Source organism: Etheostoma spectabile, chromosome 10 (genome assembly GCF_008692095.1).
Source record: "Etheostoma spectabile isolate EspeVRDwgs_2016 chromosome 10, UIUC_Espe_1.0, whole genome shotgun sequence".
Taxonomy (NCBI): Eukaryota; Metazoa; Chordata; class Actinopteri; order Perciformes; family Percidae; genus Etheostoma; species Etheostoma spectabile.
Window position 1 is genome coordinate 7,022,840 of NC_045742.1, and position 16,103 is coordinate 7,038,942.

The following is a 16,103-nucleotide window of genomic DNA, read 5'->3' on the forward strand; positions in this document are numbered from 1 at the left end:
AGAGAACAACTCTGACTGGCTCATGATCAGACAGTGGTTTACGGAGCGGTAGATTGGCTTTGAAAAAAAACCTGGAGCGTCCTATAAAATGACGCATTTAAAATATTGCTTGATCGCGCAAATTTGATCGTGAGAAGCCAAAATCGTGATCGTGATTACAATTGCATTAATTGTGCAGCCCTAGCAGTAAGCTAAAGGTTGTCTTTAACTCACATTTTCAATGAATTGCAATATGCACTGAGAGGATAGCAACACATGAATGATGATGGGAAATACTCAAAGGAGTCGGAGCCACCCATATAGCCCTGTGCTGCGGTTTTTCCCACTAATGAAGGTGAAAGAGCATTTCTGATGGGAAACCTGCTTCAATAGGGTCAGACTGCAAGGCAGTGCGTGCACTGCAGTAGTATTGAAGTACTTTGGACTTGAATTGAGTTATAAAATCTAGATTTTTTTCCCCTTGAAACAAGGCAACAAATCTGTGTGTGAGAAGTTAATGCTTTTTAATTTTATTGGAGAAAGTGTTAGTTTCAAAAATTGGGTGCATCACTTAACTAGTTCGAGTTTATTACTAGTTGGGGATATTCGTAAATTGTGTAACACAATTACAATTTCTTTTTTAATTATTAATTATTCTTGCAAGATTTCTGTCACTTGGTTCAAGATATGATTTTTGTGACATATTGTGTGAAAAACTCCAGCTTCACGCCTAAAAATTCATGTGATCTTCATGTGGTACACCCAGATAAAACTAATGCTAACGTAACAGCCCCAGATCCTACTTTCATAATAATTCCTATATTATAATTTGTTTACCCCATTTAGTATATCGATAAGAATACTCCTGAATATAACGCAATACAATTCATCATAAACTACAGCCTCACCGATTACTATAAAGTTCTACAGAATTAACATTAAAACCTTCATTAATCCAGATTTATCTTTTGACTGTTGTATTAGAACCCATTAGTTTTAGCTAGGTGTAGCTAATAAACTGACAACCTAGTGGATATTACCTTTGGACCTTTGAAAACATCAAAACCTGACTGGACAAACTAGAAAAGGGGAAGTTGTGAATGAAAAGTCTTCGATTGTGCACTTGTGAAATGTAGATATACAGTATCTGCAGTGAATAGTTTGATTGTTAAAATTAGAGGCTAGTTGTTTAGGTCAAACAGTTAGAGCGCTAGTAATTGTGGCAAGGACCACTAACATTAAGACGCTTGGGGTGAGCCTGTTAACACAGAAGTGAGTCATATAATGAAATGAACATATTATGAAAACTCTGTATTTATACTGTGTGTACTGTAGAAGTTAAGATGGTACTTTGTCTCTGAATAGTCAGCTGTAAAATCTGCACATCCCTCATCACAAAGCCTCAATAATCATCGACTTTGATTGAATATTAGAAATATTCAAGTTGACTCAACACAATTTCTTACAAATTCACCCAGATATATTGAGACAGTTAAATTGCTGCTGTTGGCAGGTTCTCAGTCGAGCTTCCATTCTCTTGTCATGTACCACATTGCTCCTACTTAATCTGCCCCTATCTACACCACACTCAGCACGGGCTTTTGAAATTGGCAAAATTGAATTGGGGATTGGCAATTCCCACACTGCATGTAACTTGTCACAATGATGTTCAATAGCTTCTCGTTAAGAAAGGATCAAAGCACGGCTGCTATCACCGCTCTTGAATGGACAAACTGCTCTCCTGGCTGATTCACACTAATCTTAATCGCCTTCATAAGTCAATGACCCTGCCTTCTCCAGGGACCTGCGGCTTTTTGCTTTTTAACATGCAGGGTGAAAAGACATGGCTTCTGAACTCGTCTGCTAGGAGTATTTTTCTCAGGTCATTCGGAAATCTCTGTGCAACCTTGGAAGTCTCAGGCGGTGAGCATAATCCAATCTCACTTGGCTGTGAGAGGCTCCTGGCTGTGTCAAAAAGACAGTTTACAAGATCTAGGTAGAATTAGACTAGAATTAGTCAGTCACACCCTTTCTAACCTTAAAGAATAAAAACATGGAGGATTTCAGGTTCAGTGGACACAAAGAGAAAAAGAGGGAACCGGAGAGTTTCAAAGATGTAGTTAGGAAAATAAGAAAAAAAAAGATAGACACTTGGCATGTGTGAGTGTGTGTGGTCTGTCATTTAAAACACCACTGTCGACCCAGTTTATGAGGACATTTTGCATTGTCATTCTGCTTCTGGGCTCTGCTTGTTATTGGGTGAATCTTTACCAAAAAAAGGTCAAAATGTTTTTTTTTTTCACGAGCACTCTTCAAGGGCCTGCAGCTCCGACTATTTTTGGACTATAGCTTTGTCTTGGCGATTGCCAAAAAGAAGAAGGTGACCGTCCAATAAGAACAAACTGGATGATGAGGTGGCATCATGTCTGAGTGGTTAAGACAGGCAATTCTGTAACATTAAATCAGATTTGAATCAAAGCAGCCACAAGGCCCGCTAAAGTGTCCTCAAGTAAGACGCTGTTACCCTAAACTGCTCACTGACTATAAGCTAAATGAGTTATAGAAGCCACTGTGAATAACTTAACGTCAGGGTTCTTTGTGTTCATAGTGCTTTCTGTTTTGATTCATTATTGTGGCTCAGATCCTGTTGCTTGATAGTAAATTGAATTGGATACCATTCTGGAACCACAAGAGAAACATTATATTCACTGTGATAGCTTTTATGATTTTGGTAGCAAAAGTGAAGACTGCAACAAACTATTTAAATCCATTGTGCGGAAGGCTTTTATTCAAGCCAAGATTACACCAGGACATTTCATTGATTAACCTTGTACAATCAGGAAAATGATCTGCTGGACTTTTGGTTGATATGGTCTATTAAGGTGGGATTGTTCTGCTTTGCATTTATTGGGTGGGGACATAAAGGAGATAGTCAAGGTCAATGCAAATTCCACAAACAGAAAAAAATACTTTTGCTTTGATATGAACTGATTTGATGGTTTATTTTACAAAACAATCAAAGTACAAGAGCTAGTAAGATGGCATTGGATAACATTTCACTTTTGGGCTGTATTGACAAGGGCTTTACCGAATAGTTTGAAGCTTCTAAATCAAAATTTGAAGGCTGCAGAGCTTCTTATTTTTGCAGGTCTATTCATTATGTTTAACCTGTTGTTTAAAAATTAGGCTACACTAACATTATAAGTATTATACTATTTTTAGAATTAGATTCCAGTTGTTGTTGCATAGGATTGATTCTAACATGTGGGATCCAGACATTTCCAATAACTCCAGAGCATTGTAAGGTTCAAAAGTCAAAATGTATTGAAAAAAGAAGTACGATTTTTTTTTTTAATTCACATATTTTTATCTAATGAAATATTTTGCTTCAATCCCTGTTTGTTGGCGCTTAGCCTTTCAAAAATATTTTCCCTGCAGACAAAAAAACGATTTGCTCTCCTGTTTGCCGCACACAAAGGGAGGCATGCACCTGTATTAACCGCATGAATTATATTTAAGTAACCCCTTTAGGGTGATGAAATCATAAAATGTGTGTGTGTGTGTGTTTTTTTTGTGTGTGTGTGTGTGTGATCTTTGCTGTGGTTTGGGTATATATCAGAGCAAATGTTGCTGAGAAGCAAATTAGATGGCAAACCAGCAGAAAAAACTCTTCTGTCTAAACATCAATGTTTCTTAACTGGTATACATTTATTCAATGCCAATGTTGCATCATAAGGCTCTTCCATCCATGAGGTAATCCAGACGTTATTAAGTGCCCAAGAATGTTTCCTTTGTTATCCAGTCAGCATTGTTGCTTTTCTGTGAAGCTGAAAAAATCTAATCAGGATTTAAATGAGACAGGAGCTACAGTTTTGGCAAAGCTAACTTGGAGGTGGAAAAGATGGCTGGGTGTGAGTCGTAGGGCTGCACAAATAATTATGAATATTCAGATGATAAAGATGTTGAAATAAACAAAAGATGTAGGGATATGTCCACTATAGTTTAACACAAATTTTAAAGTTCTAGGTGGAATTGTGCAACCCTGATGACTCGGGACGGTGGAGCATGATGAGACAGGGGATGGGTTGCACTAAGTCCAGTGTGCAGACTTTACCTGGAGGGTCAGCACTATGTTCTCTGGCTGTGGGAGACCAGATCAGAGCAGACCAGATGAAGAGGGCATGCAAAAGACAAAGGCAACGCAGCGTCAAAGGAAGAGCAAAGCCACAGAACAAAAAACATGGATGAAATAGAACAACAAAAAAGAGAAATCAAAGGATTCAAAACTGGCATGCATATCCACATAGCAATGCATATTGTAACGCTGCACACAGACTGATGAAATTCTCCCATAATAATTGAGAGGGAGGTACAGAGGGAACTTTTACATCTCAGGGACTGGCAAAGAGTTAAAAACGTCTTTGGTTATCAAAGTTGTTCCTTATAAAAACTTAAATGATGTATCTCTCTCTAAATTCATAGGTTGTGCAGAAGAAGCAATTACCATTTTCTTTCAAGGGCGCCAGTAAAAAGATGGCCTTGCCTTGGCTTGGAAAAGCTATTAACACTTGAGAAGTCAGGAACTATCTACTGCCTTCAGTAATTTATATCATAAATTGCTGCATCCAATCAGAAACCATAATGCAATAAGTCAAAGAAACGGGCACAGCAAAACACACACATGCACCACACACACACACACACACACACACACACACACACACACACACACACACACACACACACACACACACACACACACAGAGTTACCTTTTGGTATTCAGTCTGAATGGCTCCAAACTTGTCCTTTGCCAGTTTGACAATAAGATCTGTGACAACACAGAGAAAACAAACATAACATAAAGAGATCTGTTGGTGCTGTGCGTAATGGCTTTGTATACATTTTAGCATATTACATCTACTCACACGGTGTATAAGAAATCTAACCACTAGGGCATCACTAAAATCATTTGGTCTTGCGGATTGTGGTATCTTGAAAATGAAATAGAAAACACTGCTCTTGTAAATGTCAGCTATCATAGCAAGTGTTTTTTTTCTTATGAAGTTGTTTGCGGTGGACACAAAGGTTCTGACTTTATTTTACAACCAAATTACTAGTAATTTTCCTGGTATGGAAAAACAGAAAAGTGCAGTATATAGTTAATGTGAGAAAGTATTGCTGTTGAGCTGAAGCAGCAAGTTGTCATCTTTGACAAGATGGTGTCAGGAAATTTAGAGCCAAACTCTGACACTGCCGTGTCCCTTCATCCCCATCTCTTCCCACTGGGTTTAGACAGGGGCAAGTCTGACAGGATGAGGAACTCTTATTTTATTTATTCCTGGCCTGACATAATGTTAGGATCATGTTGTTGATAGTCAGGTTTCTTCTGGCTCTCGGAAGAACTCAGTGAAAATCTACTTCAGGAAACTATCTTTCTGGGTGGAAGGGTACTTGTAAGTTTGTTATTTTATTGTTTCCGTTAGTCATGAAACACATGGTTGAAATTATATCTTAGGAAACAACTATCATAACTACATAAAAAAGTCTTTTCATTAGCAGGTAATTAATTTCAGGTAATGGTACGAAACTGCATAGACATACAACAAGACCCAAAGAGCACCCAATAATATTGCCTTTAAAAGTAAGAATGGCAGTAGCTTCGTAAGTTTAGATTTGTAGAAAGCGATTCAGACTTGCATGTATTAGGACAGTTGTAAGAAACCGATGTGAGAGCAGCACTCAATAATATGGTGACGGTGAAAGTAGGAGTTTCTTAAAGATTAGTCTGGATCAATGGAAGTACATTTCTAGAATAAATGTCAGGATTTGCTTCTCCCCTTCCGCTCTCTGTGTATTGTCGTTCTCAAAATCCCTTTGCTACGGGAAACAAAAAACTTTTGACATAGCAAGCTACATGCTGAAAATGGCAGGTTTTGAAGGAAATTTGGATCGTGCAACAAGGCAGGCCCGCTTGGTTCTTTCAGAGAATGATTTTAAAGATTTACAGAGAATATGTTTACTGCATTTACTCTCTAACTGGGAAGTTTTGAAACTGATTGGTGTAAATTGGCTTACACTGGTAAGAGCAAATTACATTGAACCATGTATCCAGCTAATTTAAATAGCTCACGGTCCTGTATTGTGTGAACCGTTATCTTCATTCTTTTTTCTCGGTTAGCCAAGCAGGGTCAAATTCTGTCCACCGTTGCTTCTCGGTTGGTCCAGAGCAGCATCTGATCTTTCTTTATTGCAAAGTTTGACAACTAAAGCGAATGATGTGTGGTCATTGAAAGATGAAAAAACAATGAAAAGATAAACACTTTTTCTTTTCTTTTTTTACCAATAATTAACACCACAACATTAAGAAATGCAATACTTGAACTATACATGAATGATGATTGAAGGAACATTATGTCAACTTTTTGTCAACTTTATTTCTTAATAATTATACATGTATTTATAATAAAAAAATTAATGAATGAAATCAATAATTCCTTAGTGGTCAGGCGGTCTGGGTCATAACTGTAGGGGAAACACAGAATAATAATTCATAAAGGATAGTGTCTGAACACTTCTATTTTTGCAAATAATGTTTCAATAACAATTTAATTACATTCAATCCACTTAAAAAATGGAAATCATGGAAAAACAACCCAAACAAATACATCTCGTATCAAATACTCTACGCCTCTGTTGTCTTTCAGACACCTGGAGCACCGCTGGCTGTGACTCATCTTATAATGATGACAGAGACAGCAAGTCTTCTCAGAGGCATCAGTTTCCAAAAATAAGATGCAAAAGACACAAGAGCTTTTTTTCCTCCTTCTGCAATGCAGTGTTTCTTTTTTCTGAAGGAAGAACATATCCTACAGATAAACTGTTGACACAAATTGTTTTAATTCGACACAAAACCGACTTATGATCCCTGCCTATTATTCAAAGCATGAGATTTGTATTAATAGGAGGACGCTCCAGGCTTATACTTCACCTAGTATTATGGCTGTTTAGGAAGAGAGGAGCTTATCTTTTAAAGCAGTCGTGTCTAATTGCCTTTATTTAAACATTTATTAATGCAGGATTATTTGACTGAAAGGGCGTTTTATTTCTCAGTCAGGCTACCTCACACTTGGATAGCTCCACACTTGACCTGACTGGTACATCCATAGGCTTGTACTGGTTGTTACAGAGCTAGAGCAGGTGCAGCTCAGGTGCAGGGCAGTTTGATAGTTGTTATACGCAAACAGCTGAAGGTTGTGTTGCACTTTTCCTGCCAGAATTTTGGGGAAGTTAATCAACTATACAGGTCAACCTGCCATTGTTGTTTTCCAGCTTCTATATTATGGTTTCTCCACCCCAGGATGGCTGTTGTCAGTCACTATTGTGTGTTAGGTGTAATGAAATATGAGCCAAGCCAAGCCCAGCTATCATCTTTTCTTGAAGTGGTCCTTTGCGTGTGCTTCAAAGAAGCCCCTAACCTTGTAGTGAAGGTGTACATTCCTTTTGTCCCCACAAGGTACAAACCTTTTCTGATGGTAAGCAAGATCTCTCCAACAGCACAGTAAGCCCTCAGGCCTAAACATTGCAGTAATATGTCAAAATCTTAGAAATGCTGCCTCAGATTTTGCCTACCTCGCTAAAAAGCAGAGGTTTTGGTAAAATGTATCAGCTCCAAAAGAGGAGAATTGAACCACAGAGAGACAGATCAATTACAAATATTCTGGTGTCGTTTTAAAAGACCCTCTGATCCTCAACCCTTTCGCTTGCTGAAGTAAATACTGTACACATTATGACTACAACTGCAGATTATTTTTACCATCTAAATGTGGGAGTTAGTGTTTTGGGCTTCAGGTCAGCTTTAAATCTTAAATATTTAATCAAGACCTAACCTCACCTTAAATTCTACTAAGGTGTAGTTGCCAGAAGCAACCGAAGCGTAACCCTATCTGCAGTTTTCTATGAAACATACTCATCAATGCAAATTAAATTTACAATAACCAAATTGATAAGAGACACTGCTGCCAACCCAGAACTACTAGTGGAGCAACCCAGAGTGAGAAAGGAAAGACTGCTACTAAAGCCAGTCAGAGTATATGTGTGTGATAATCGGTGTGAGTGAATAGCACATGTTTGTCTGAAATTACCAAAGAAACGGCAAAAAAATCAACAGGTTTAACTTCCCTGAACTGATATAACTGCTAATGTCTGAAAAATAAATGAATGAACTTGTCATTGCTGTAATCATAAGGAATAAAAGAAGCAGTGGAGGATGTAGGGATATAAGAGCGAGGAATGAGAAAGAAAGGACAGAGATCAAAGACAGAGTGATAAAAGAGTAGAAAAAGACGAGAGGTGAAAGAGAGAAAAGCAGCAAGGAGAGAGGGCTTGAATCCAACCTCCGTTTCCAGTGAGAGGCGTTTAATCCCTCTCCATGAACGAAAAGCTCACTTGCTGCTAGTTTCCACCCACGTTAACTCTCTCCTCACCACCCTTGCTGCCGGCACCTGTCATTTTAAAGGCCCATTAGATGTATTTGTCAGGATGCTGTGGCCTTTAACTGCTCTAAACTTGTTGACACTATCTTAGTTTCAGAGGTCTCCACTGATTCTCCGCTAATTGTAAACTGCTCTCTCAGCAAAATGCATACACAGTTTTGAAAATGTTAATGTATGTATAATTGTGTGTGGATTAATGTAAATGTAAATGCGTAGCAGAGGCCTGCTCCAGTAGCTTCTCAGCTCTGAACCAAATCGAGGTAGCGGTTTTACAGCAGATTTAATGGAGCTTTGCAGGGAGCTCAAGATAAAGCAGAACCTGGCAAGATTAATTTTTCATCAGTTTCACTAGAAGGGAGTCGCCCGCCCAGAGGAATCCAGAAGTTCTCTATCTTAGCTTGGCTGCTTGGTTTCAGAAAAGCCAAGAAATGAACTATTTTGATGGCCATGAACAGCGAGGTTTCCCAGGCTCCTGAATGCCTGCACCAGAACTTTATTCTCACCAAGGTGGCCTTATTAACTGCAATCATTTTCCTTTTTTGGTTCAATTAAATATTTGGCTTTGTAGCATAATTTTAAAGTTCATGTCCATGTAACCTTATCTTAGCATTTGCATGGATTTGTCTGCACTCTTTCCCTTAATTCACTGTCTGTGGGATTCAAAAATATAGCTGAATATGAGCAGACCAGACTATATTTCTGCCCCTAATTGATTGTTTTATGCTTGGCTTTCCTGCTGTCTGTCAGATAACATCATTTTCTTTGAGATAAGATATGTATTTTCTTCCCTTTAGTTGGTTCAAAATATGCAAACCCAGTTCTCATATAGAAGAGAGGACTGACACCTGCATTAAGCCAACAGCATCAATTTGAGTTTGCCAGTTAAAATCGATACAAAGCAAAGGGGTGTATTTTGATTTATAGAAACACTGCATCCTAGCTACTGTTCATGCTGCTAGTGCTGGGTTTGTCTGGCTGAATATGTTAGCTTTCTCTTCTGCAGAGATAGATGAGAAAAAAGTACATTCTAGAAATAGTAGAAAATATATAAACATTGGCTATAATGGCAGGCTGCTGCTTTTTTAGAATTACGTTTAGATTTGGAAAGACAAAAAAGCATGTTTAATCCCAATGCTGGTGTGAATTATGAATCAAATCTGGTCATTTTGAATTTATTTTGGTTGTAAGTTGATTCCAATGGGATCCAGTTTTCACAAAACTTCCATACATGTCTTAAACTATACTGTCCCATTGTATGCGCCAAACTGTAATTTTCTTTCCACCAAAATGTGTCTAAACACAGATGACGCAATCTCAGTGGAACTTTGTAACGTGTTTCACATCATCTACAAAATCTCGGCAGACCTGCGCTGCTCTGCTCACATACACAACACCCACAATTGAAATTGGAGTTTGGTGCATGAAATTGATAGGGGCCATGTACTGTTTTTGCATAGTGTTCAATTTTCATTATACTTAATAATATATTAATAATAATTTGTTAATTAAAGAAATACAAGAACAAAATCATCAGAGCAAACAAACTGGGATGTGTGACTGGTAATCCTCCCAGCCACCCCTATGGGTGTCCATGGAGAAAAAGGCGATTAGTGCCATGGATTAAATGATAAGACAGAAATGTTCAAGTCTACACCTTTAGTGACTGAATATAAGAAACATACATGTCCATCTATGCATTGATTGTTTATAGTATAAGGATTTGCAGCAGAAATGTACACAATGGCATTTAGCTACACTGGCATCAACACCACATACTGTTTCTTAGGGGAAATAGTAAATGGGCACTTTGCATGATTTTAGTTATATTTTTACAATAGCTGCTTCTGTACATGGAGAGTGTCTGAGAATCTGAGTTTTTTTAATTAATATTTTTTAGATGTGAGCAGGGCAGGGTTAAATAGGTTTTACAGATCACTATTGCTGAATACACTTTGACTCTTGTTTGTGTTTCTTATTACTAAATAATTAGGACGTATGTGCAGGGCTGATATGTTACCTGAGTTTTGGTACCCTTTTTTTTTAAATTAAAAAATGAAGCCAAATTTGCCATTTAGGAAATTGTCAAAACACAAGCAGTCACACAAGAACTTATGACTGCTCTAATAAAATTGTCTAAAACTGAAAAAAACAGATTTGAACCAGGAAAGTTTAATCAAAGAATTAGTAATCAATTTGGCGACTGGCCAGACATTTAATGCCAGCTTTCAGTACTGATTTGAGTACAATACAGTACTAGTAGGATAGTTTTTGATAATCAGTTCGAAGAAAGTATTACGTATAGCCATACAAATTAGTACATCTTACAGCATTTATTTGTGTAATATTTGCTCTAAAAATACTTTCTATAAAAAAACAATGTTTCATGTAGAAGGACATCTGCGCTCAATGGTGTTTTAAGCTCCCAACGTCTCCTTCCAGTCAGCACTGTGACCGTTGACTTCAAGGCACCTAACCCTAACCATAACCATTGCCTAATCAACTTCAAGGCAGCGCTGAGACAGTTGACTTCAAGGCACCTAACCCTAACCATAACCATAACCATAACCATTGCCTAAGGGCTTAAAACACCGATAAACGACACCTGCAATAATATAACTTCCGTGAGGTCAAGTATGATAGTGTTTCTGATGTTGTTTTTAATTCTTTCCATTATTTGATGGAAGTCTTTTGCAGCTCAGCAGTTAGGTTTTGTTCTTCTCATGACAGTAGTTTTCACAGAGTGGGATGAGAACAGGGGTCTGTCTGGTATTAGAGTCTGCATGAGCAATAGGACATCCTGTGGTTGTTATTGAAGCAGAGCTGTTGAGATGACTGACCTTTGTAAAAGCTGTGCTGAGGCTCAAACTGCATAAACTATTCAGGAATATCATGTAACAGACTGTCTATGAAAAGCCAATAACATTGTCCCAGTGGGAGATTAAAACTGTCACACAAAACAGGTCCAATTGACAATGAAGCTGCCTGGAGGGGGTGAGACAAGTGAGAAGCGTTAAAGGGCACACAACACACTTTCCCACTACAGTACTGAAAAGAAAATACATATTGTAAAGAAGCTAGGTTTTAATCATTCACTTCTCTGCCAGTCACCATAAGGACAAACACATACTGTATCTCTTCTACTTCACATCAACAGTGTTGTGTGACTTTGACACTCAGGCTCTCACTATTCTTATCTGTAATGTTGGAAACCTTGGAATCTAAACCTCAACGGCTGAGGCTGCAATCACTCGAAATCAATTTGAAAGTCAAAAGGTATCTTAATCTTGATACATTGGTCAGAATAAATTAAATCCACCTCGCAAGCTGTGTGGACCATTAATTTGCCTATGATGATTATGAACTGATACTGGATCATAAGTCAAAACTAAGCAGTTTAAATATGGTTTAAATTTAAACACATCCAAATCAACATTGAGGAAGTGTAAAAGAATACTCCACAAATTTAACATGGCATTTCTATGAAATTGAAGGACTTACGATGGGCAGTTTGGGGAAAAATGGGAGTGGAGCTGTGACTTATACTGTAGATGAGCAGTGCGGCAGGAACTACTCAGAAAAAATTCCAATCAACTTGCTCCAAAAGCCACCAGGCGATTCAACAAAACTCTTACCCATACTAAGCCCCGACAGTTGTCTGTGACAACACCCGTTGCTAACAGGCTTATTATAAAAATAAATAAGTAAGTAAGTAAGTAAGCCTGGCCATGAGATACACTTCCACACCACAAAACTTCATTCAACCCCACTCTGCTTGTAAGGCGTACGGTGCAACAAAGCAAACAGGCAGTTGGGGATTTTTCCTGAACAGAGGAACGCTGTTGCCAACTACGAGGATTCTCCCTCACAAAGTTATCTGAGGACACACGCACAAACGAAAGAGAGCTTTATGTTAAGAATTAAATTCAGCAGGAGTTGTAACACTAATGCAGACAGGGAACTCTGCTTGGCCTTTCTGTCGCTTGTGTGACTTAAACCAGTATTTTTGCTGATGCCTTTTTACACTACTGTGTAATAATGCATTACATTTTCATGTAAAAATATTTTGTTTAAAGTTGCTATAATCAAAACTTTTACAATAACAGTAGAACAAATGACTAACTGTACGTGATGTAAATCGTAGTAATCGCTATAGTCCGTTTTAGCATCTTTGAGCTCATTGTTTTGGCTTTACAGCCTGCAACTTTCCCTTTTTGGTTCAGTCTCACTGCAGACAGACATTTATTTAGGAACATTTAGCAGCTAAGGAGCAAAACAGAGCTAAAAGAGAGTGAATATGAACTTACATGTACAGTATCAGGTGGACAGAACAGCAACCCTATATTTATGCTGCTCTGTATCTGCTAGTTGTGTGTAGGCTAACACGTTTACTATAGGAACTTAAATGTTGTGGATACAGCTTTTTCTGCCGTCCCAAAGTCACCAAAATATTAGTCTATACCCACGACGTTCCACTTCTCAAATGTTCCGGTGCCGCAGGAAATTCCGTTTGATGTCACGCTTTTCTTTCTCTTTTGTGATTGGTTTAAAGAAATGCCAATAAACCAGAGCACCTTTTTCAACCATTGCGGAACGCCATATGGACTAGCCAGACCCTCCTCCGCAGCGCTGTGGAGGAAGGTCTGGCAATGCGACCTTCAGGTTAAAAATTATTTTTTGTTGCCCGATACGTCACCATTGTGTGGTGTGCCTATAGCAAATATTAGTTTTTATATTAAACGCAAAGGTCTGGCAGGTTTTTTCTTTTTTAGAAAGCAAAAGAAGCAATACTGCTGCGTTTGGAACAAAATAGTTACCAGGCAGAACAAGGAAAATAAAAAAAAAAGTCCACCAGCGAAGGAAACTCAAAGTAGAAATTAGAGATATCCAGCAAAATACCACCTCACTGTTTGGCAGGTTAAACAGTATAGGTGTAATTAAACAGAAGATTTCTACTGTAATTGCATATGTCATGTCAATATGTTTTGCTGTTGAGTCGTTTTGGTACCCAGGATACCTTTTGACACCTTCTATCAGGGCCTCAGGCTCTGATCAGACACCAGGCTTTTCTCAAGGTGATGCTATAAATATCTAGTAACAGAAGGAGCTAAAAGCATGCAGGGAACATTTCTTCATCCTTGTTGCTATGCAACAAAAAAAGTTTCCAGTATTTTTAGATAATAGCTTTGGCTTTTTTGTGTTTACTAGAAAATTTGTTACTAGAAAGAGTGAAACAAATGATGGCAAACAAGAAAGATGTAAGATAATTACGCAACAAAAGTCATTAGTCTGATTTATATTCTCTATACACATCTACAAACAGTAGTATAGCTTGATACAAACTGCGCTACAAGGCATCTCTCAGCTTAAAGGGGCCCTTTTACCCAAGAAGGCTAGTTCACAAAGACTACCACTCACTGTGCCAGGTTGTAAATTGTGCTTTGTTAAGTCAAAAAGTTTGTTAAGTTTGTTTTGCTAAGTCTGAAGCATGGGCATATTTTGGTTATTATAAGAATGCCAAAGAACAGTTAATTGAAGATAGTTATTATGTCTGTTGAACGTGCAGGAAAAAAGTTGCTGCTAAAGGCATTGAACACACTTTTACAAACACCGCGATAAAACCATGATCATTTTGGTCACCATAACCGTGAGGTTAAATTTTCATACCGTTACATCCCCTTTCCTTAGACATCACCACCGGGTTGCAAGATAAATCTGAGAGGTAGTGAACACAGTTCTCCCACATACATTTCTAACATCTTTTTTGAAAAGTGACTTACCTTTCCGTTGTCATTGTAAAAACACTCTTTGATATCAACATGCTTAATTTGAATGTGTCAAAACCCAAACAGTTTGAGAAGTACAGGTGTAGATGATTGTAAAAAATGTATGTACACCCTTAGATGTAGTCGAATTTAGATAACCTGCTGTATGGGTTATAGTTTGTGATCCATATGACGCAAACAATCTAAAATATTGAAATCAATTGTTACAATACCTACTGCTACCTCATAACAAAAAACTAATGCTGTTGTACTCCTGACATTGAAATTACATTATCTTGATAGTACTAAAAACGTGGTAAAAACTATTGCATCAGATTCCGTTTTGGTAAATGTCTTCCAGTAAATGTTGTTATGTTAGTGACTTGACATTTAACTTAAATGCTTCTGATAAAGAAGAACAGACGTGTGTGTGTGTGTGTGTGTGTTTGTGTCCCCTGACAGAGCGTATCAGAGCTGACTTCCCATGAGCTTGGTGTAAAAACACCTCTGCACAAGGTAAACACTCTGTTACCATAGAATCTGTATCTATGGAGAAAGAATTAGGCTTAACTTTACAAAACTAACAGACAGGAGGACACACATACACACACACACACTTACAAAACTACAAGGTGCAAAGGTATTCAATTTAAAACTGTTACTCTTTTACCTTGATCACTTGGTAACAATGTTCCCACCAATTACATTTGCGGGATTAAACTGAGAGGTTGATTGTGCCTCCTTTTGGTATCCCTGATGGTTTAACTAATAAAAAAGGTATTACTTGGTCTTAACCTGCCATGAGAAAGTTATCCCTCACGTTTCAATTAAAAAGGAATATCCCTGTGGTTTCAATCTCTTTTTGTTAGATATTTATGTTAAAGCATGAAATGCGTTTTTTCCATCTGTGTACATACAGTAAATGTATATGCTTGGATGTATGAGGAGCACTTTGTAAACAGCTGAATCTTTTAGCTACATATACAGCTGAGGTCCTACACTCCACTTAACTCTGTTTCACACAGGAGCCAGATGAGCACATGAGTAACAACACACGCACATAGAAAACAAACTTAACATCCATGTATTACCCCTGCACACATGCACCAATACGTCCATAATGTTGTACTGTAAATACAATCCAGTGTTCACATTTAGTATGTTAATAAACATGACTGCCTGCACTCAAGTGGAAATCACATTGATAGGTAGAAATGCATGACAGCGGTAGAAGCAAACACCCTTAATACGCACCACAGACAAAAATAAATCTGGGCAACATGGCAACAGACACTAATAAAAAATGTTATATTGCACAGGGACCTCAATCTTAAATCTTTTCCACTGACTTCAAGAAATGGCAACATGAATCCTGTGTACTGGGCCTCTGAATGATAAACATAAAGTAGACTGATGTGCCTGCAGAGATGCATACAGTATAGTCTAATGTGTGTCATACTGTGTATTTCTCAGCAGTCACTAAGATCATTAGTATTCTGCAGATGGTTGTTCATTACAGAACTGTTAACAACCCAGTCTTTCAATTCAAAAAGTAAAATTAAAAAGGGATCCTCGGATTTTGTTTTATTTTATTTTTATAATTCAATAAATTTTTATTTGCCATGTATTCTGTTTCAGTCTTCAGGTTACTCTGTGCTGATTTAACTGGACTGGACAATTTGTTATTTATATCTTGAGAATATTGAGACCAACATCATCCAGGTTTATCAGGTAAATATTCATATGGCATTAGGGCTGCACAATTATGGCCAAAATGATAATCACGATTATTTGGATCCATTTTGAGATCACGATTATTTGTTGATTTTAAATAAAACAAATATTATTGTCACATAGGCTATTTATAAC

General features: G+C 37.7%; 1 protein-coding gene and 1 long non-coding RNA gene across 36 annotated transcripts in view; one reads left to right on the plus strand and one right to left on the minus strand.

Moving 5' to 3' along the window:
- The window catches only part of prom1a (prominin 1a), a 76,547-nt gene that overhangs the window by 43,225 nt on the left and 17,219 nt on the right, over nt 1–16,103 (minus strand). For 31 of the 35 annotated variants that reach the window (XR_004333713.1, XR_004333710.1, XR_004333712.1 and 28 more), the window contains exons 2-3: nt 4,750–4,808; nt 4,094–4,120 (exon numbers count right to left, since the gene is read on the minus strand). Coding sequence is in view for 28 of the 35 variants with exons in the window: in XM_032527348.1 (XP_032383239.1) it covers nt 4,094–4,120; nt 4,750–4,808 (86 nt within the window). In the remaining 7 variants the exon portion in view is untranslated. The remainder of the gene's footprint in view (nt 1–4,093; nt 4,121–4,749; nt 4,809–16,103) is intronic. The other 4 variants (XM_032527341.1, XM_032527346.1, XM_032527338.1 and 1 more) reach the window with 1 other exon arrangement.
- Nucleotides 1–16,103, plus strand: part of LOC116696414 (uncharacterized) — a 71,134-nt gene that overhangs the window by 28,118 nt on the left and 26,913 nt on the right. The gene's annotated exons all lie outside the window — the stretch shown is intronic.